Source organism: Anolis sagrei, chromosome 4 (genome assembly GCF_037176765.1).
Source record: "Anolis sagrei isolate rAnoSag1 chromosome 4, rAnoSag1.mat, whole genome shotgun sequence".
Lineage (NCBI taxonomy): Eukaryota > Metazoa > Chordata > Lepidosauria > Squamata > Dactyloidae > Anolis > Anolis sagrei.
Window position 1 is genome coordinate 218,609,771 of NC_090024.1, and position 21,078 is coordinate 218,630,848.

General features: G+C 41.8%; 2 protein-coding genes across 2 annotated transcripts in view; both read right to left on the reverse strand.

Moving 5' to 3' along the window:
- The window catches only part of GDAP1L1 (ganglioside induced differentiation associated protein 1 like 1), a 56,730-nt gene extending 52,168 nt beyond the window's left edge, over positions 1–4,562 (reverse strand). Inside the window, exon 1 of the mRNA XM_060772180.2 lies at positions 4,062–4,562. Coding sequence (XP_060628163.2) covers positions 4,062–4,241 — 180 coding nt within the window. The 5' untranslated portion in view covers positions 4,242–4,562. The remainder of the gene's footprint in view (positions 1–4,061) is intronic.
- Positions 4,563–9,690: 5,128 nt separating this feature from the next.
- LOC132773171 (oxidative stress-responsive serine-rich protein 1-like) lies at positions 9,691–21,070 on the reverse strand. The gene is made up of 4 exons (XM_060772176.2): positions 20,995–21,070; positions 14,262–14,382; positions 13,094–13,189; positions 9,691–12,477 (listed from the first exon to the last, which is right to left on the reverse strand). The coding sequence occupies exons 2-4, from the start codon at positions 14,336–14,338 to the stop codon at positions 11,775–11,777; spliced, it is 876 nt and encodes a 291-aa protein (XP_060628159.2). The 5' UTR covers positions 14,339–14,382; positions 20,995–21,070; the 3' UTR covers positions 9,691–11,774.
- Between the last annotated feature and the right edge of the window lie 8 nt (positions 21,071–21,078).

Here is a 21,078-nt window from a genome sequence, read left to right on the forward strand (position 1 = left end):
GGCACAGCAAGTTAAATCTCCGAGCTGCTAAACTTGCTGACTGAAAGGTTGGCATTTCAAATGTGGGGAGTGGGGTGAGCTCCTGCTGTTAGCTCCAGCTTCTGCCTACCTAGCAGTTCAAAAACATGCAAATGTGAGTAGATCAATAGGTGCCACTTCTGTAGGAAGGTACTGGTGCTCCATGCAGTCATGCTGGTGGCCACATGACCTTGGAGGTGTCTACGAACAACGCCTGCTCTTTGGTTTAGGAATGGTGATGAGCACCATCCCCCAGAGTCAGACATGACTAAACTTACTGTCAGGGAAAGCTTTACCTTTACCTTTACCTTTAGGGCCCTTCCACACAGCCATATAACCCAGAATATCAAGGTAAATGGAGATGAGCACCAACCCCCAGAGTCGGAGATGACTGGACTTAATGCCAGAGGAACACCTTTACCCTTACTATCAAGGCAGAATAACCCACAATATCTGCTTTGAACTGGAATGTCTGAATCCACACTGTCATATATCCTAGTTCTAAGCAGATAATGTAGGATTTTATTCAGCTGTGTGGAAGGGACCTTAGAAAACATTGCTTTTTGAATAGGCACATTCCTTGTATGCTCTGGCCATGGTCCTGAAATACATTGGGCAAGGATGCTACTGCTGCTGGCTGCAATGTGGCTGAGTGTGGAATCTTGATAGCATTTGCACTTGCTTTTTACAGCCTGCATTGTCTTTCCTCCCTTTCTTCTCTTCTCTTTCATGTGCACCACATGCTCTAAGTAGCAAAGTAAAAGAGAGCTAAATCTGAAAATGTTCTGAAAATGTCAGGACATGACCTTTAATCCCTTCCCTACAGCAACAAAGAGATAGAGCCTATACCCATAAAGAGGTGGGATCTTCACACACAAGGAGGCTAACTTTTGCTGCTTAAGGAATAAATCTAAAGACATTCAGCTAAAGATGTTCTGATGCCTTTATCTGTTTATCTGTCTATTCATCCATCATTCTTTCATATATTTTTTTGCCACACTGAGCATTTATCCACATTTTATCCAAAGTTTTTAAAAAAATCAGGAATCTAATAAATAGGTTTTGGAGAACAGAGAATCCTTTCTTATTTATGTAACCAATACCTGTACCCTTCAATGCCTCCAAATTATATTAATTTAACAGTGAATATCATGTCACTACCATATCAGACCACACAGAGAAGCCACTGAAATCCACAAGAATGTGGACAATTTCAATAGAAAGGAGGAAACCATGAAAATGAACTAAATCTGGCTACCAGTATTTAAAAAACCTTCTAAAATCAGGACATTAAATAAAGAGCAGCACTCAAAAAGCAGGGGAATTCCAGACAAGAATCAATCAGGGCCAGCTAACATCTCCCAACAAAGGATCTCCCCAGGCAGTAACCAGCCAGGCTTTGAAGCTACAAGGCCATTCGATGCTAGTCATGGCCAATTGGAACATTCACACTTATCTCAAGCAGACAAGAGTTCTTTCTCCCACCCTGTTCATTCCATGGATATATAAACCTCACTTGATTAGTTTCCAACAGACCTCACAACCTCTGACGATGCCTGCCGTAGATGTGGGTGAAATGTCAGGAGATAATGCTTCTGGAACATGGCTATATACCTGGAAAACTTACAGTAGTGCTTTTGTGTCTTGTCACTTTGATCTACTGCCTATCCTTTTTGTCAGAGGAGGGGCTAGCTCTGGGTTAGTTGTAGAAAAGCATGTAGGAGGAGCCAATTAACTCTTTCCTCCCCAGGCACAGCAACAGAAGCCAAGGCTTATAGAAAGCAAATGTTCCTTATGTAAGAAATGAGGGTGAAAGGCATTGGTGAAGGGTGTCTTCCTTTTGAGTTTGATTATTTTGCAGACAAACCAAATGCAGAACCAAGCCTCATATGAGCCACCAGTCCAGAAGAAACAACTGAACATATGCCTACATTCTGTTCTATGGATTCATGTGGGCATTTCTTTTGTGCATGAGTGGATACTGGGCCTTCAGCCCACTTTGCTTTCTCAAGGAGAGGTGAGTCTGATTTGGGAAGAAACTGGAGGCCCTTATGTCTCAAGGAAACCTGCCCATTCATCTTTTCAGCTATGCATAATTCATCCCCCATCTATAATAAATGCCAAGAGAAATGACTGGTGTGCACACATGTAGGGCTTTATGAAAAATAAAGGTCAGGCATTTTCATCTGGTATAGACATTGGCCATTATTATTATTATTATTATTATTATTATTATTAGGCTGTTTTGAGTTTTCTGGGCTTATGGCCATGTTCCAAAAGCATTCTCTCCTGACATTTTGCCTGCATCTATGTCAAGCATCCTCAGTGGTTGTGAGGCCTCACAATCTTTGAGGATGCCTGCCATGGATGCAGGTGAAATGTCAGGAGAGAATGCTTCTGGAACTTGGCCATACAGCCTAGAAAACTCACAACAACCCAGTGATTCCAGCCATGAAAGCCTTCGACAATACATTATTATTATTATTATTATTATTATTATTATTATTTGAAACATGACAAGATTATTACATAACAAACAAGATCACTATGCTGGCTGTTGTATTGGATCACACATGGGACACTTCCCAAATGTCTGGGACTGTGTGATGTATAGGTGAATAATGTGTGCAGATCCAAGTAGGGTGGCCTTTTGCATTTTTTTTTTTTTTTTTGCAGCTGAGAGATGGTAATTTTGTCAGTGCCGATTGTGTTTAAGTGCAGGCCAAGGTCTTTAGACACTGCACCCAGTATGCCGATCACCACTGGGACCACCTTTACTGACAGAGTCTTTGCAGTTTGATCTTTAAATCCTTATTAGAAACATAAAAAGATTAATACACAGCAAACAAGATCACTATGCTGGCTTTTCTATCGGATCACACATTGGACACTTCCCAAGTGTCTAGGACAATGTGATGTATTGGTGAATAATGCTTACACATCCAAGTAAAGTAATTTTGTCTACGCCGATTGTGTTTAAGTGCAGGCCAAGGTCTTTAGGCACTGCACCCAGTGTGCCAATCAGCACTGGGACTGTCATTACTGGCTTGTGCCACACTCTTTGCAGTTCAATCTTTAAATCCTCATTATTATTATTATTATTATTATTATTATTATTACCACAAAAAGTATGTCAGAGCAAATGAGATATATATGCTGGATTTCGTATCACAAAATCACAAGTAAATGCTTCCCAAGCATCTAGGACTGTGTGATGTATTTTCGAATGATGTGCGCAGATCCAAGTAAGGTGGCCTTTTGCAGTTGACAGATCATGATTTTGTCAGTGTTTATTGTTTCCAAATTATTATTATTATTATTATTATTATTATTATTATTATTATATTTTTGCCCCATTCTTTTCTAAGGATTGAGACCCAAAGCTGTTGGTGAAGCATATTGAGAAGTAGTGCAACTAGCTTTGAGTTTAAACTGCCCCCTCCCATTGCCAACATACATACAGCAGCTGCTTAAGAGTCACACTGCAGCAGTGTCAGGGGGAAAATTGAAAGGTTTGTTAGGATTTGGAAACATGGTGCCATATCTTGTCCTCCAAGGTATCTCCACAAGAACTCAGTCCCATTGTATGTTGCCAATTTGCCCCTATGTCTCCTTGCTTTCCAACACAACCTACCAAAGATTGCAGGATCCATGTCTGGGCACTGCTGTCCCCACCCCCCATTTATCCTGTCTTGCTAAGAGAGACATACCAGAAACCTCTCCAAAGACACCTAAGAGATCAGACCCCCAAACCAGGGAGAGTGGGGCATGATTCGCCCTCCTTCCTTTTTTAGGCAAACTGCTGTTGAAATGAGAGACATGCCCAGACGCAAAAACACACCTCTGTTTTGACACCTGGCCTTCAAGCAGCTCCCTTGCCCATTCATTCCCAAGGAAAAGCAAGCTGCCTTTTCACACTCTCTCCCACCCTGCACGTTGGTAATGGCCCAAATTTCGCCTGTGATGGTATTGCTTGGGAGCCCCTCTTTCCCTTTCTGCAAGGCAGCAATCCTCCCTCCCTTTGTATTTCTTTATTTCTTTACCTTCTGTGAGCTGAAGGACTGGGTCCAATGATACAACACCAGCCTGTCCTTGGATCGGAAAGCCGGGTGGGTCGGATCCTGGTTCTCCTCGCCCTCGGTGGACTGGCCCGCCTCGTTCTCCAGGGCCGAAATGGGCCACCAGCTGCAGTTGGTGGGAGTCACATTGTTGGGAGTCGCCATGACAGCCTGAGATGGTTGGAAGGAAGGAAGGACGGGAGGAAGGAATGGAGGGAGGGAGGGAAGGAAGGAAGGAAGGGAGGGAGGAAGGAGGAGGAAGAACTGCAGCGGCTGGACTATCGGAGCAGCATCACATGGGGCTCATGGAAGCAGCCTCATGCCCAGAGCCACAGGGGCTGGATTGCATAGCTCACTCCGGATTGGCAAGCGAGTGGGGAGACTGGGGCAGCCGGAGCAGCAGCAGCAGCAGCATTGGGCTCTGGGAGAGAAGAAGGGATGGAGCGCGCGCGCTCTGGGTCTGCTTTGAATGCGCGCGCGCGCGTGCGTAAAATCTCAGCCCCTTCCCAGCCAGGGAAACACTCTGCTGCACTGCTCATCCATTGTTCCAATCTCAGACACAACAGACAGGCAGTGCCACCTGGCTACACTCGACCGGAGAGCCTGCATCACCTCCTCTTCTATCCAAATTGGAGAAACCAGAGCGCGCAGAGAAACCTTTCCAAATAAAGCAGTGGTTTCCAACCTTTTATTAAAACCAGTGACCTTTTGACCAGGGACCATGTTGACCAGGGACACCTTGACCAGGGACTACTTTGACTAAGGACCACTTTGACCAAGGACCACTTTGACCAAGGACCGCTTTGACTAGGGACCACTTTGACAAGGGGCCACTTGACCAGTGACCATTTCAACTAGTGACCATGTTGACCAGGGACCACTTTGACCAAGGACCACTTTGACTAGGGACCACTTTGACCAGGGGCCACTTGACCAGTGACCATTTCGACTAGGGACCATGTTGACCAGGGACCACTTTGACCAAGGACCACTTTGACTAGGGACCACTTGACCAGGGACGACTTTGACCAGGGGCCACTTCACCAGTGACCATTTTGACTAGGGACCATGTTGACCAGGGACCACTTTGACCAGGGACCACTTTGACTAGGGACCACTTGACCAGGGACGACTTTGACCAGGGGCCACTTCACCAGTGACCATTTTGACTAGGGACCATGTTGACCAGGGACCACTTTGACCAGGGACCACTTTGACTAGGGACCACTTGACCAGGGACCACTTTGACCAGGGGCCACTTCACCAGTGACCATTTTGACTAGGGACCATGTTGACCAGGGACCACTTTGACCAAGGACCACTTTGACTAGGGACCACTTGACCAGGGACCACTTTGACCAGGGGCCACTTCACCAGTGACCATTTTGACTAGGGACCATGTTGACCAGGGACCACTTTGACCAAGGACCACTTTGACTAGGGACCACTTGACCAGGGACCACTTTGACCAGGGGCCACTTCACCAGCGACCATTTTGACTAGGGACCATGTTGACCAGGGACCACTTGACCAGGGACCACTTTGACCAGGGACCACTTGATCAGGTACCACTTTGACCAGGGACCATTTGACCAGGGACTACTTTGACCAAGGACCACTTTGACCAGGGACCACTCTCCAACATTAGTACCAAAAAGGGTTAAAAATTAGTGTATGATCAACTTTAGATTCAGTTTGATTGTTTGGGGTGTGGATTCAGAAAATTGCATTGGATAGACCACATCAGGTCTTGTTTCTGATACAGAACATATGCCATCCAGTAGTTGCCATCTGCTTACCCACAGAAAACCATATCTAATAATCTAGAGCTGATGTGGTAGTAATAGTCTTTCGTGGGTAGTCAGCCTCTTCCCTACCGACATCCCTGTTGCCTCAGCACTATAAGAGCGATTTGTGGGACCAGTCGCTCTCCTTGCTGTGTGGTTTCAAGGCAACAGTGTAGTAATGGTGGGTCCACAGACCATATTTTTGTTCTTGGGACCACTGGTGATCCACGGACCACAGGTTGGGAACCAATGAAATAAAGGAATGCCAGAGGGTTAACTTGCTCTAGGAGCATCCTTGTCACTTGACAATTCTGATAGCAATGTCCCCTATTCGGGTGCAACCCCAAAAGACTGATTGTGTAAATTTCTGGAAACACATTAAGTGGTACCCACAAAATCCACATGAGAATGATACCTTTACTGGCCAAAAAATGTATTTTGGTTCACACATTGAGATTTTGGTTTTTTGTGAGGTTTGTTGTCTTTTGTAAATGGCTGTGTGTTTCTGCTTTCCCTTTGGCGAAATAGAAGTTTCTGAACCAGAATCCCACCCACTTTTCAGATTTTGAGGTTTCACAGATGGAGATTGGCATTTTGGAAGTATTAGGAAAGATTAAACACATTCCAAGATATGTCTACCAAGAGGTATTAAAATTCTGTTAGCTAGATGGAACCTTCATATTCAGAAGCAATTTACTTTTGAATTATGGGAATAAAAGGCCTCTTCTACACTGCCATATAATTTAAATTATCAAAGCAGATAATCCACATTATTTGATTTGAACTGGGTTATATGAGTCTACATTGCCATATAATCCTATTCAAAGGAGACAATTTGGATTTTATATGGCAGTGTAAAAGGGCCCTGAGAGCCACCTAAGACTTGGGAATTCTCCTAAGCCATAACTAGCATATTCCATGGAAGGGATGATTTTTTTTTTGTCGTGTCAGGAGCAACTTGAGAAACTGTAAGTCGCTTCTGGTGTAAGAGAATTGGCCATCTGCAAGGACGTTGCCCAGGGGACGCCCGGATGAATTGATGTTTTTATCATCCTTGTGGGAGGCTTCTCTCATGTCCCCGCATGAGAAGGGATGACGAGAATAGTTTAAAAATAATATCTATTCCTGTGGGGGATATTCTGAATGAGTGTAGATCTCAGTTCAAGAACAAGTGTATAGATCTCAGTTCAAAAACAAATATGGAAAATAGGGATTCTCTTCACTTAGTCAAAAGCTTATAGAGTTCACATCTGGTTTGGCCACATGAAAGCTTTCATTGTGGCCTAGTACCTTTAGGATAGGGCTCTTCAAGTCCTTTGCACCACCACATTGGCCATGCCAACTAGGGTTGGTGAGAACTTGTGTCCAACTTGATCTGGAAGGTCTCAGGGTCCTTACTGATCAATCATGTCAAGCTGGCAATGGTCAGGAACCTACAGGGGCTCATGCCCCACTACAAAGCCTATTATATGCATTATGTTGCTGGCCCCCAATTCAGCTGTTCTTAGTTTTGTTGTCTCCACTCTTTTGTCCATAGATGAAGAACAGATATAATAGTCATTGTGTCCATGTTCTCTAGCAAGCAAGTTGCAACAAGTGAGGACATTTCAGTTCCACTGATTCTAGGTCATGTTGCCCAAGGATTTCCAGAATGTAGGACAATTCCTCATCAGTTGGACTGATCAAAAATCCCCATATAGTCTTGAAAAGTCCGAATGGCTTTGCCAGGGTTAAGGAACATGCTGTCTCAGATGTTGCAGGAAACCAATTTTCTGGGACAGCTGTGCAGGCATGAAATGAAGTATTGACACCCTGTGCTCTAGGCTGGCCCTACATCTTCCAAGCTTTTCCAGAAACATCCATGAAAACGACCTCTTGGCACGCTTCCTTTCTGAGATCCCACAAACTATGGCAACTGGGGACAGTAGAACACATATAGAGGGCACCAAGTTTTGCAAAGTTGCAGCATGTAATACTTAGAAGCTGAAGATTCATTCTCTCCTGTGGATACCAATATCCATGTAGTCTTGTTATATACGAGGGTTGAATGAAAAGTAATGCCTCCACCTTCGTTATTTGGCTTTGGATGGGAATATTTTAAATCAAACACAGAAATAATCCTTAGAATGTGCTCTTTAACTACCACTATTCATTTTCCACATAATCACCAGACAATTGGGTACATTTCTGCCAACAATGAACAAGTTTTCTGAAGCCATCATGGAAGAAGTCGACACTGTTTCAACTGCACAGATCTTCCAATAGCCAAGCAAAGCAATAATGTGACCCACATGTTCTTGTGAAATGCCGATTATGCTTGAAATTTCTCTCTGAGTGATACGATGATTGTCCTGAATCAATCTGTCAACCTTTTGCTTGTGAAACTCGGTGGTTGCTGTCACAGGACATCCAACTCTTTGTTTGTCATGCAAGTCAGATGTTCCCACCTCAACATCTTTAAACTTACTCGCCCAATGATGCACAGTACTCACATCAACACAATCACCATAAACAGCTTGCATTCTCTGATGAATCTCCTTTGAGGTGACACCTTCTGCTGTCAAGAATTCAATGACTGTCCGTTGCTTAAGTCGCATTGACCGACTGAGCAGGGTTCCTTCCATACTTCGCACTATATAAACCACAACCATTCAATGCTAAGTCTTCTTGCCAAAATGGAACTGTAGAGGAGTCTACTGAACACGCCAGTACCTGCCGCAAACCAGTACTGCCCATCTGTTGAGGAGTTACGAAGGTGGAGCCATTACTTTTAATTCAACCCTCGTACAATGGGGGCCCTTATAAAAATGGCAAAATCAAGCTTTGCTTTTTGGATTTAAAAATAAATATTTTCAAGCTGTGGATGGTTGAATCCATGGATATGAAAGACAAATTTCATTCTAGAATGTAATTATGGCTTAACAACTGCACATTTTACCGGCTAAGACACATTTAACCAGCTAATTGCGCCAAGATTCATTTCCCTTTGTATCAGCATGGCACTAAATGTTTCTGAATGTTGAGTTGCATCTTCATACATCCACTGAATAATTAATATTTAACATAGAACAGGTGAATGTTATTGAGAGAGTTTTAGTAATTGAAACTACCAGTTCATATGCTTCTAACAGAGCAGGTTTACTGTTTGGTTTCCTACTTTGCCTTTAACATGAAGAAGACTTAAAATCAGAGATTTAGCAAATTAAATGTTTCCCAAAATCAAGGTAAAGTTAGTTTTACCTCCTTTAGTTTTGCACACTAAGTTGCAGTCAAAGGTATAGGAAAACAGAGAACTGTAGCCTTGAGAACTGTTCCAAAAGCTCCATCTACTGGTTTATTTAAAAGCTACGTATAAAGGTACTTCCAGTTGCCTGGTACTTATTAAGATGATAATAAGGACAAGTTTCTGCTCAATGAAAATAGATGAAATTAGCCTTGTCTAATATTTTTGGCTACAGCAATGGCTTTTCTTGGTTCTCCTAGAGCCCTAAAATGCAGAAGAGAAAATGCTCCAAAAACATTAGGTCTTTTGCTTCAGAAACTCCATTAATGTAGCACCAGGTTTTTCTTAACAAAACAATGGCAAGGCAAATTTCATCCTCGGAAAAACTGGAAATGGCAGGGCTATGTGTTTAGTCTGATTTCATTATGCGTAGGTTCAGACCCTCTAAAGTGGGCTGGGTTACCATGGTTTCCAAGGCAAGTTGCTCACAAGGCTGTGGGTGATTCAGCTATTCCATCATAGCCTGTGTATTTTCCCTACATGATTGGAGATGCTCAAATACAGACGCTGCTCATCATCAATAAAACAAGGTTACGCAAACAAGTTAATTAAATCCTTTAAAAAGTTTTACAGCAATAATTAGACACCATGGTGCAGAGACTAATACTGACATCCAGGGGAGGAAACACCTCTATATCATGTAAACGACTGCAGCAAAAAGTGGCAATGTGTACATGTACATTGATCACCGCAGGCTATGGAGCCAGGCCACATATTCAGCTTATATGACATAGTCATCAAGAACACAATCCGTTAGTAAGTCCTCCTATACAAGTTTTTGTGAAAAGAAAGCAAATCGTCGGACTCATTTTCAATGGGATTTGTATGGCATAGATACGTTTCAAAGTACAGCATTGATTTCAATGGGATTTGCATGGCACAGCTTCGCATCAAGAAATGAAATCATCCACATGCTTATCTGACCCATCTTTTCTAGTAACTAATTCTCTCTTTTAAGGCAGGAGTGGTATAGGACCTTAACCAAATAACATTTTTAGCTGCTCCACTTTCTTTTCTCTTTCTCGTTCAAGAACACTATGCACATCCAAATCACTTTCTTTAAAATCCTAAAAAATAAAATGGATTTCTTTCTAGACTCCCTCTTGCCAGGGGCCTGTATTTGTGGCTATATTTGGAAACATTTGGCTAGCTGTCCATGTTCCTCTGACTAGAGGTTCATGATATAAATGGCTGCTTTCAATATTCAGACTCATAGGTAAATTGTACTAGCTTAGAAACAAACTACAAAATTCACAACAAGAGCACAATATTTTAATTTTTTTGTAAAGAGAGCATTATACCTCAACTTTAAGAAAGGCATAAAGAAGAATCAGTGGAACACAGTTTTCCCTTTGGCTTGTGCAACATATTTAACCTTCATTCTTTATTTGTAGATTTGTATTGTTAGGCCTAAATCAAGCTGTTAAGTCTCACCTAGAATAGACAATGAACCACTGGAACATACACAGCACAGACTTACCAAGCTCCCATTGATTCAGTGCCTTACTCTAGTTGATAAACAATCAGATTTAAGCCTTAATCTACTTTCCTTTGTAAGGTGCTAGTAGAAGGGGAGAGGGAGGCAGACCTTTTTCAGGCTGCAAATGGCTTATCCACTGATAAAAAAGCAGGATAAATGTGTGTGACATATCCAAATGAAATCTAGCAATATCCATCAACACTTATTACCACGCTTGCTAAGAAGCCGAAATCTGATAACTCAACAAATGTCCACAATGTGTCCATAGCAGTGCTTTTGGATTTAAGTCCACTTTTAATCATTCATAAATTCAGCATAAGAATCTACTTTGAAGTAACAGAAAATAATGAAGGAAGAGTAGAACAGTGGCCGACAAAGAAACAGTGCAAGACTCCTTTTGAAACTAAAGTCTGTACCCTTTCAAAATGAGGAGGAGAATCTTTCAACAAGAAAATCCAGTTTTGGAGCACTATCAGGAATAGGGAGCAGTACAGTATGGGGCTGTTTTCTTTTAAAGCCTATACATAACACTTCTCACTGAGATGCTGACCAACATTCATGTTGGCCAAAGTATTCAAAATTGATTTGTAGGGCTCTCTCCAGGCAAAGCAACTGATGCATTAAAGAAAGCCAGAAGGGCTGCAGGCCAGCAAAACTGCTCAGAGAGGTTATGCACATCCCTTCTCATGCCAAACCGCTTCTTACACAATCTCGGTTCAATCTGACCTGAAAACCTGCTTTTTCTGTAAAAGAGCAGTAAGGAAACACATTAACTTTTTTGTCCCTTGAAATGGCTTATCTATATCACAATGCAGCTCAGTAATTTTCAATTTCAGATTAGAATTTCCTGGGCCCTGAGCACATTCAAGTTTAGACAGAGCAGTATTTTTTTTAAAAAACTGTTACTTCAAGAAACTGATTTAATATCAGAATGAACCAAGGGGGAAACTAAACCCAGGATAATTTTATGCATCTTTATTACAGAAATTGTCTCTTTTTAAAACTTTATTTAAAAAACTATGCTGCATGGAGCTAATAAAGTTTTGATCAAACATGCCGCAATGACAAATGAACACATCTCCAATCATGGCACTGAGGGAGTATCTCACTACCACCACTGAGTTTCCAACCCATGCATAACTCTCAAATCAAGTGTACATCATCTCTGCCATGTGGGACATTTTCTTGGGAATATATAAGTAATATTCCATGTACCCCGAAAGATCTTCAATAGTCACATCATCCACAAAGACCCGAGCCTGCTCAGAACAAGACCGAGCAGAACCTGAGGAACCCATACCAGATGGTGATCGGTTTGGCAAAGAGTGTGAACGGACTTCCAAGACGGCCTTTTCACATTCCGACAAGACGCTCCGCAAACCAGAGAATGAATATGCTTTTATTGCGTGCCATGGTTTGCATTCGCATTCCTTGTCCACACATGGGCATTGCTTCTCATTACTCAGCTTGGAAAGCGATTGGAAATCTGATGGTTGGCTGGGATCCAGGTGGCTTTCAAATGTCAAAGAAAAGGCAGGACAAGTCTTCCTCGAGTTCTCCAAAGGCTGATCACTGCTAAAAGTGCACTGGTGTTCCTCTCTGCCTCTACTGCACTTGCTTCTGTCGAAAAGCGGGCATCTCTTTCCTCCCAAGTGTGGCTCTTCCGTAACACCAGGATCTGGACCAGTTTTGTTCTTTGAAGCATCAATCTGGCTTTTGTGCTTCAGCTGGTTACCCGCAGAAGATGCTTTCATGCTGCAATATGTAAACTTGGGGGGATGCAGGACAGGAGATTTGGAGCGCCTGCGACGCTGTGGCCTTGTTGCCCCTCTTATGGGTTTCCTTGAACACCTGAAATAAAAGAAAGTACTATTAACAGAAACTGGAATAGAAAAGTATCCCAAGATTAACATAGCTATCTTCTGTGAATGAAAAAGCAGCATTTTGTCATTCCAATTGATTCATGCCCCTTTAACCCCTATTTAAAAAAATCCCCTAATACAATGAGAAAGAACTATATTTACTTCATCATTTTCCAGATTTAAGACTCAAAGCATCTTATATAAGACAGAAAATTACAATAAAAACACAATAGTTAAAAACTACAGAATAAAAACCACTTCTAATATCAATTTAACACAAAGATTAAAAACACTGCAGATAAAGTCTCTTTCCTTAACAACAAACAATTCCCAAAGGCTTGCTGGAATAGAAAGGTCTTCACCTGCTGATGAAAAAACAGCAAATGAAGAGTGATCTGAACTTCCCTAGAGAAGAAATTACAAAGTCTGAAATAAGCAAAGGAGAAGGTGGAATCCAGAGAAGTGCCTCCTCTGGAGATTTTAGAGCTCATATGGAAAGAGATGATCCTTTAGATAGCGTGGACCTGAGCCATATAGGACTTTATAGGTCATACTCAACAACTGGGTAGCCATAATGTATAGTATCATTTGTATATTAAGCTTACCCATGCCAAGTTTCCCTTGAACAGCCAGATTGATGCCTGCCTCCATCAACAGCAGTTCTTACTGGAGCCCTCAGTCCTTCACTCAAAGAGGCAGAGCTGTTTAGGAAAGAGTATAAAAGATGTTAAAACAAACATTCCACATATTATTTCTATTAGTCTATATGATTGTCCATTATGATTTTCCATTTTATTGCCTATCCATAAACATGTGGATGGGAAGTGTGACATTGGGCACATCTTCATTGCAGAATTAATGCAATTTGAGACCACTTTAATTGCCAAGAATTATCATGGGAAAAAGGTGTCTCGACTGAAGCTTGAGCCAAATTTTTCAAAATCCAATTAATTACAGGGACAGAAAATGAAATGAAATCTTTTGAACAGTGGCACAGATAGCAATACAAACTCCACAGGGGTTATAGCCCTTCACTATGCTATCCAAAACCTATATAAAAATGTCTCCTGTTCTGACTTACATACAAATTCAATTTAAGAAATAACCTATAGAATCTTATCTTGTTTGTAACTTTGGGACTGCCTGTATCCATTATTTCAGTAAAGTATATCTTGAAATAGAGCCAGCATAGTATAGTGGCCTGGATTGTTGGAAGAGGGCTTTGATGGGGGTCACCCTAAATTAGAGTCAGCTTTACGGATCACAACATTATTTGAAAAAGAAATTGACGCCTTTCTTGGGAGCTAAGACATCAGAAATGAAGCAACACAATCCTAAAAACACCATATACACATGGAAAAGCTCCCCCCCCCCCGCCCCCGGGTCCCCTCATCTATGGAATAGCTTTCTTTCCAAAGAATCTCCTTGGGCCCATATTATTGTATTTTGGTGTCAGATGAAGGCCTTTTTATTCCTCCACCTGCAACTGTTTTAAGAACTTTGCATTCTTCTATTTGGCTATTGGTTTTATTTTCATGTCATGTGCTATGACATTTGAATTATTTGCTGATTTTTATTGGCTTTATTATGTGCTGTTTTTATTCACTGTTTATTGTATATTTTAACATTATACTACTCTGGCCAGAGAACTCTAGGCATTCAGGTGAAAAGAACAGTAAACAACCTAATGTTCACTGCTTTGAATCCCACCCATGGGAGAAAAGTGGGATAAAAATAAACAAATAAATAAATAATGTAACCATGGTCACCTACCCAGCAGGATCCACTCTTAACTTTTTGAAAGCTGTTTGCAGGCTCTCTTCTTCACCTTCTTTAACTTCTGATTCCATTTGTAGATTCTTAGAATATTATTCGGTCTTCCATATGCTGAATTCTAACAACAACAACAACAACAACAACAACTTCTCAATTATCTTGAATGATATAGTAAAAGAACAAATAGCAAATCTTTGAAAAACTTAATACAGTTCAATGAAATAATTTCTCATCATTGTTTGTTCTAGAAACCATACATAATGACACTTTTAATATTTAATGGGAAAAGCCACTTTTTGAGAGTAAGCTCATAGTTCCTGATAAAAGGCCCATGTCAATTTGCCCTTCCCTTCCAAAAAAGCATTGCTTTGAAATATTTTGCTTCTTCTTTCCTGAAAACCATTTGTTTCCATGTCACCAATTTTAGGCTAGAAACTTATTTCTTTTTCATTTTTGCCCCCAAAATAGTTGTAATGGAATGAAGATCTATTTAATGCAACATATACATAAGGTTTTACACAGGATAATAGCCAAAGCCACTTGATAGAAGGAAAGCAGGGCTGGAAAATGGCATATGCCTCAACATGGGTTTCCCCTGAATTTTTTTTTTTTTTTGCCGTAAAAGACACTTAAAGAGAGTGTTACAATGCTATCTTCTGTCCACCCTTCTGTACTAATAATGGTGCCATTGCAATTTTCTGTAAGAAACCTTTTTCCAGCATCCCATTCTGCATCATTGCTGCTCCTCACTATGTTAATTCACTTCCTTCTAACTCCCAACAAAAAGACAAGTATTACACAAGGCTACTTTGTAAGGCTGGCATAACTCATCATACCTCAGTCACAGTTCTATGACCTGTAATATGGGTAAGCAGGCCAAGTATCCCTTATATAAAATGCTTAGACCAGAAATGTTTTGGATTTTTTTCAGATTTTGGAATGTTTGCATTCACTTAATGAAGTAACTTACAGATCAATAAGACATAAATCATTTGCGTCTCCTAGTGAAAACGTTGTCCAATCTCATCATCCAGTTGTTCCATATTCCTATGTTTGTTACACTACATTTTCAAATGCTTGCTCAAAAAGCCAAGTCTTGACTTTTTTTCCAGAATGTTAAAAGGGAGGGGGGACAATCTAATGTCCCTAGGAAGGGCATTCCATAGCTGAGGGGCCACCACTGAGTAGGCCCTGTCTCTCGTCCCCACCAACCATCTTTGTGACACAGGCGGGATTGAGAGCAGGGCCTCTCCAGACGATCTTAACATCCTAGGTGGTTCATAAGGGGAGATGCGTTCGGACAGGTAAGTTGGGCCAGAACCGTTTAGGGCTTTATAGGCTAAAAACAGCACTTTATATAAGGTACAGTCTGACAATAAGCTGCAATGAACTTCTATATTTCCAATTTTTAAAGAATCAGCAATCATATTGTACTTGGGAAGGCCAACTAGGAATTTTCTACTCCAGAGAGTGGGTGGCAAACACTGGTATTACCAAATTCAATGACTAAAAGGTAGGAATTCTGGTAGTAGGAGCAGAAAAATTGCTTATAGAACAAATGGATAAGGTAGTTGCTTCAAATTTTGCGTTTTAAGTAGACATATATTAAAAGAAGGATATACTATAGTTTGGAAAGCTTGAAACTTTCTCAAGCAAGCCACTGTAATAGATCATAATTATGCAAACCTCTATCACAGTTTATAAAATCACTGCATATTTAGAGTGTTCAAATCTTGTAAAATTGGCAGAAACATCATTACAACTGAATAAGCAGAATTTGCCTGGATTGATTAATGGCATTCTGAGAGAGGCTCGTCTCCACAATAGTGCACTCACAGCTCATTCTAAATATGGGTGGTTTCAGAGATCATTCCCAATCTCTTGCTAACTGGCCAGATGTGCATCTGTCTGAATACATTAAAATGAAGAAATCAATTTAGTATTCTGGTGGAAAAGGGAAAGTCTGCAAAAAATTATAGACCTATATTTAGGTAACAATTCTGCTCACATCAAGCATAGGTGCACAATATAACAGACCTGAGAAAAATGAATTTAAGGAAAAGTAAAGCCAGTCCATCAAACAATCCTTACTAATTTTTCCTACTCGGCACTTGCAAAATGTGCCTGTCTTGAGACCATGTTTAAATAGGACTCCCTAGAAAAGCCCCAAGTTAGTCCCTATAAAAGAAACATTTCTATACAACTCTACCTTATTTTCATACTACTACTGACCAAAAGGATAGCAGTTTGAATCTGGAGAATGGGGTGAGCTCCTGCTGTTAGGCCCAGCTTCAGCCAACCTAGCAGTTTGAAAACATGCAAATGTGAGTAGATCAATAGGTACCGTTTTGGTGGGAAGGTAATGGTACTCCATGCAGTCATGCTGGCCACAAGAACTTGGAGGTGTCTAGGGACAACATCAGCTCCTCAGCTTAGAAATAGTTCCCCTAGACTTAATGTCAAGGGGAAACCTTTACCTTTACAACTACTGCTGTTTTATAGTGAATAAAGACTCTGCCACCTACTGACAACTATGTAAGTCACAACAGACATACCAAATCCCAGGCTTCTTTAATATTTGCCTTTAGATATGGCACTATATATGAGCCCCCACAGGGAGATAGGGTGGGATATAACGTTTTATTCTTTTTTCATTATATTTCTTTCCAGGACAAAGGTAAAGAAACATCAATTATGTGCTAGCAAGTGCATTTTAAGTTAAATGACTTGGATAACAGGACAGAGCATGCAGATGACATCAAATTAGGACAGATAGCTAATACCTCAGTGGGCAGAATCAAGATTTGAAATCACCTTAACAGGAACTAGGAAAAGAATAACAGAATGAATATCTATAGGAGTAAAAGTAAAGTATTACATCTAGGCAGAAAAAAATAAAATGCACAACGTGTGGGTTCCCAGATGTTTTGGGCCTTAAATTCCCAGAAATCCTAACAGATGGTAAACTGGCTGGGATTTCTGGGAGTTGTAGGCCAAAACACCTGGGGAGCCATAAGTTGAGAACCACTAATATAAAGGGAGACACACGCCTTGAAAACAGTACACATGAAAAAAATCTAGGGGGCCTCAGAACAATACAAGCTAAACAAGAGCAAACAGTATGATGAAGCTGCCTCGGGAGCCAATAGAATTCTATTCCATATTAACAGGAGTGTAATATCCACATCAAGGGAAGTCACAGTCCCACTGTTTTCAACTTTGGTCAGACCTAATGTGGAATGCTGTGTCAAGTTGTGGATATCACAGATTCTGCCTCCACAATCTTGTACTGAGCAAGTGTCAGCATCAAAACAGAGAAAGGAATAGGCAAATAAATACCCTAAAGCAGTGTTTCTCAAACTCTGCTCTTCCAGGTGTTTTGGACTTCAACTCCCAGAAATCCCAGCTAGTTTACCAGCTGTTAGGAATTACAGGAGCTGAAGTCATAGAATCCAGTCCAAGCTGTCATGCAGGAACACACAATCAAAGCACCCCTGACAGATGGGCATCCAACCATCTGTTTAAAAACCTGCAGAGAAGGAGACTCCACCTTTGTTTAGTGAACAGCGCAAAGGAGTAACTGGTGATGTATCCTGAAATACAGAGGAAAAAATAGGCAAAACCACTCCTAAGCATTTCTAGCCTAAGGAAATCCTATAAAATTCATGTAGTTGCCATCAATTGGCAGATACACACACACACATTTTGCCTGTGGCATCAAACTTTCTGTTGATGATGTATTGCACAGGAATACATCTACTTTCTTAATTGAGGTATACCCATTTAACATAACTGCTAGTCTTTCTTCCTTCCTGAGCAAACTCTACAGCAGAATCTTCATTACCAACAAAAGCTCATATCACTATAGTAGGCCCTTGGCAGTCGCTGTGATTTGGTTCCAAGATCCCCATAGAAAACAAATTATGTGGATACCAAAATCTGTGGATGCTCAAGCCCTATGATGTACAGTGGTGTGGTAAAATAGTGACAATTAAATGGGAAAAACCAGGGTTCGCTGTTTGGATTGATTTTTTATATATATATATAAAAAATCAAGCTACTGGCTGATTGAATGTGCTGCTTCATTTAGGTGTTATGCTTTTTTTTTTTGTTTGTGTCAGAAGTGACTTGAGAAACTGCAAGCCGCTTCTGGTGTGAGAGAATTGGCCATCTGCAAGGACGTTGCCCAGGGGACTCCCAGATGTTTTGATGTTTGTACCATCTTTGTGGGAGGCTTCTCTCATGTCCCCACATGGGGAGCTGAAACTGATAGAGGGAGCTCATCCGTGCTCTCCTCGGATTAGAACCTGCGACCTGTCGATCTTCAATCCTGCTCAAAACTTAGTTATGCATGCTGGCATTTGCTGAGTGATGCGCACCGGGAGCAGGTGTTATACTGCAATACTATCACTCAGTCAAACGCCAGCATGCGTAACCAAGTTTTGAGTTTCTTCCTGAACACCAGGAGGGAAAGGGCTGAGCTAATCTCAATCGGGAGTTCCACAGCTGAGGAGCTACCACTGAGAAGGCCCTGTCTCATGCCCCTGCCAATCTGTGAAGGCAGCAGGACCAAGAGCAGGACTTCCCGGGCTTAACACTCAAACTTTGGCCCTCTGGTGTTCTGTAACCTCCAGCAATTCCTCCTCTGTACATAAGGCTGGGCACAATGGACATGCATACTGATGCAGAGTTGTCTGTTCTGCTCCACAGTCACACAAGGTATGGGATTCTTTTAGATAGTGCCATTTTGATCTGCCCACTCCGCTTCTGAGTCTATTCAGGGACACAGAAAGATCCTCTTCGAAGACAGTCGGGCGTCCCTCGGGCAACGTTTTTCGTAAACAGCAAATCTTTCCAAATCCAAAAGCATTGCTTTTAAACATTTTAAATTGGAGGTGTTTGTTTTTTTACCCCCTCCACATATGGATGAACACCAAAGGGGGCTGCCCTTGAAAATGGCTCGGAAATTCCAGATGGTCCAACGGGCGGCAGCCAGGTTGTTAACTGGGGCTCCTTACAGGGAGCGGTCAACCCTCCTGTTCAAGGAGCTCCACTGGCTGCCATTCATTTTCCGGACCCAATTCAAGGTGCAGGTTCTTACCTACAAAGCCCTGAATGGTTTGGGACCCGCCTACCTGCGTGACCGCATCTCTGTATACGAACCCACACAATCTCTTCGATTATCTGGAGAGGCCCTGCTCTCGATCCCACCAGCATCACAGGCGCGATTGGTGGGGATGAGAGAGAGGGCCTTTTCGGTGGTGGCCCCTCGACACTTGAACTCACTTCCTAAGGACATCAGGCAGGCCTTAACTCTGGCAGTCTTTAGGAGCTTGAAGACGTGGTTGTTCCAGTGTGCCTTCCCAGAATAATGATCCCATAGCACTTTGTCCTCTAAAGCACTTTACATTTTTAGGTCTGGTTGTATGTTTTCCACAAACGCCACTACCTCCTTTTCACCCATGCTCTGGCATTATTTCCAATTTTAATTTTGCCTTCCCACAGTTTTAATTGTGTGTTGTCTTATTGTTAATGCTGCATATCTTGTCTATGTTTTTTTATTTTAATTGGTTGCATTGTTATTATTGCTTGTATTGTTGTATTTGGGCTCGGCCTCATGTAAGCTGCACCGAGTCCCTTGGGGAGATGGTAGCGGGGTTACAAATAAAGTATTATTATTATTGTTGAAGGCTTTCATGGCTGGAATCATTAAGTTCTTGTGGGTTTTTTCAGGCTATATGGCCATGTTCTAGAACAGGGGTCCTCAAACTAAGGCCCAGGGGCCGGATGCGGCCCTCCAAGGTCATTTACCCGGCCCTTGCTCTGGGTCAACCTAAGTATGAAACTACTTGAAAGCACACAATAACAACAATTCTATCTCATCAGCCAAAAGCAGGCCCACAGTTTCCATTGAAATACTAATAAGTTTATATTTGTTAAAATTGTTCTTAAATGTTTTTTTGCACTACAAAGAAGATATGTGCAGTGTGCATCGAAATTCATTCATGTTTTTTGTGAATTATAATTCGGCCCGCCAACAGTTTGAGGGACTGTGACCCGGCCCTCTGTTTAAAAAGTTTGTGGACCCCTGTTCTAGAGGCATTTCTCCTGACGTTTCGCCTGCATCTATGGCAAGCATCCTCACCTCTGAGGATGCTTGCCATAGATGCAGGCGAAACGTCAGGAGAAATGCCTCTAGAACATGGCTAGAACTTATTATTATTATTATTATTATTATTAAAGGTCTTTATCAAGACAATTGCTAGCTATCGTTTCTATTAATATAGAAGGTTTGTCGCTTACTAAGGAAGAACTACTGGCCAAAATGTCTGAGGACATTTTGTGTGACATCTTATGTATACAGGAAACACACTATGAGAAGACCAAAAATCCTCAGAATGCAACTGGCAGTGGAACGACCTCACAAACTGATCATATAATGCAGCCTTGGTGTAGATGTGCCTTCAGGAAGTACTTGAAGGTATAGAACAACAACAACCTGGAAGACAGTGTCCTGAGGCCTATATATAGTAGTTGTAGTAGTAGTAGTAACAACAGCATTAACAAATTCCAGGCTCCACAAGGTTTCCTCAACTCTGGAGGCCCGCAACAACCCAGCTCCCGCCACAGCTGCTAAGGGTAGAAGTTGCCAGGCAGCGACGAACGGGACACCTTCCCCTTCCTTCGCCCGCTTCCCTCCCTTCTCTCTCCGGCCAAACACCCCACTCACCCCGTCAGGCAGGCCAGCCACTGCCGGAAGTGAACACCCCCCACCAGCAACAACAGGAAGTGACGGCAGTGCGCGTGCGCAGAA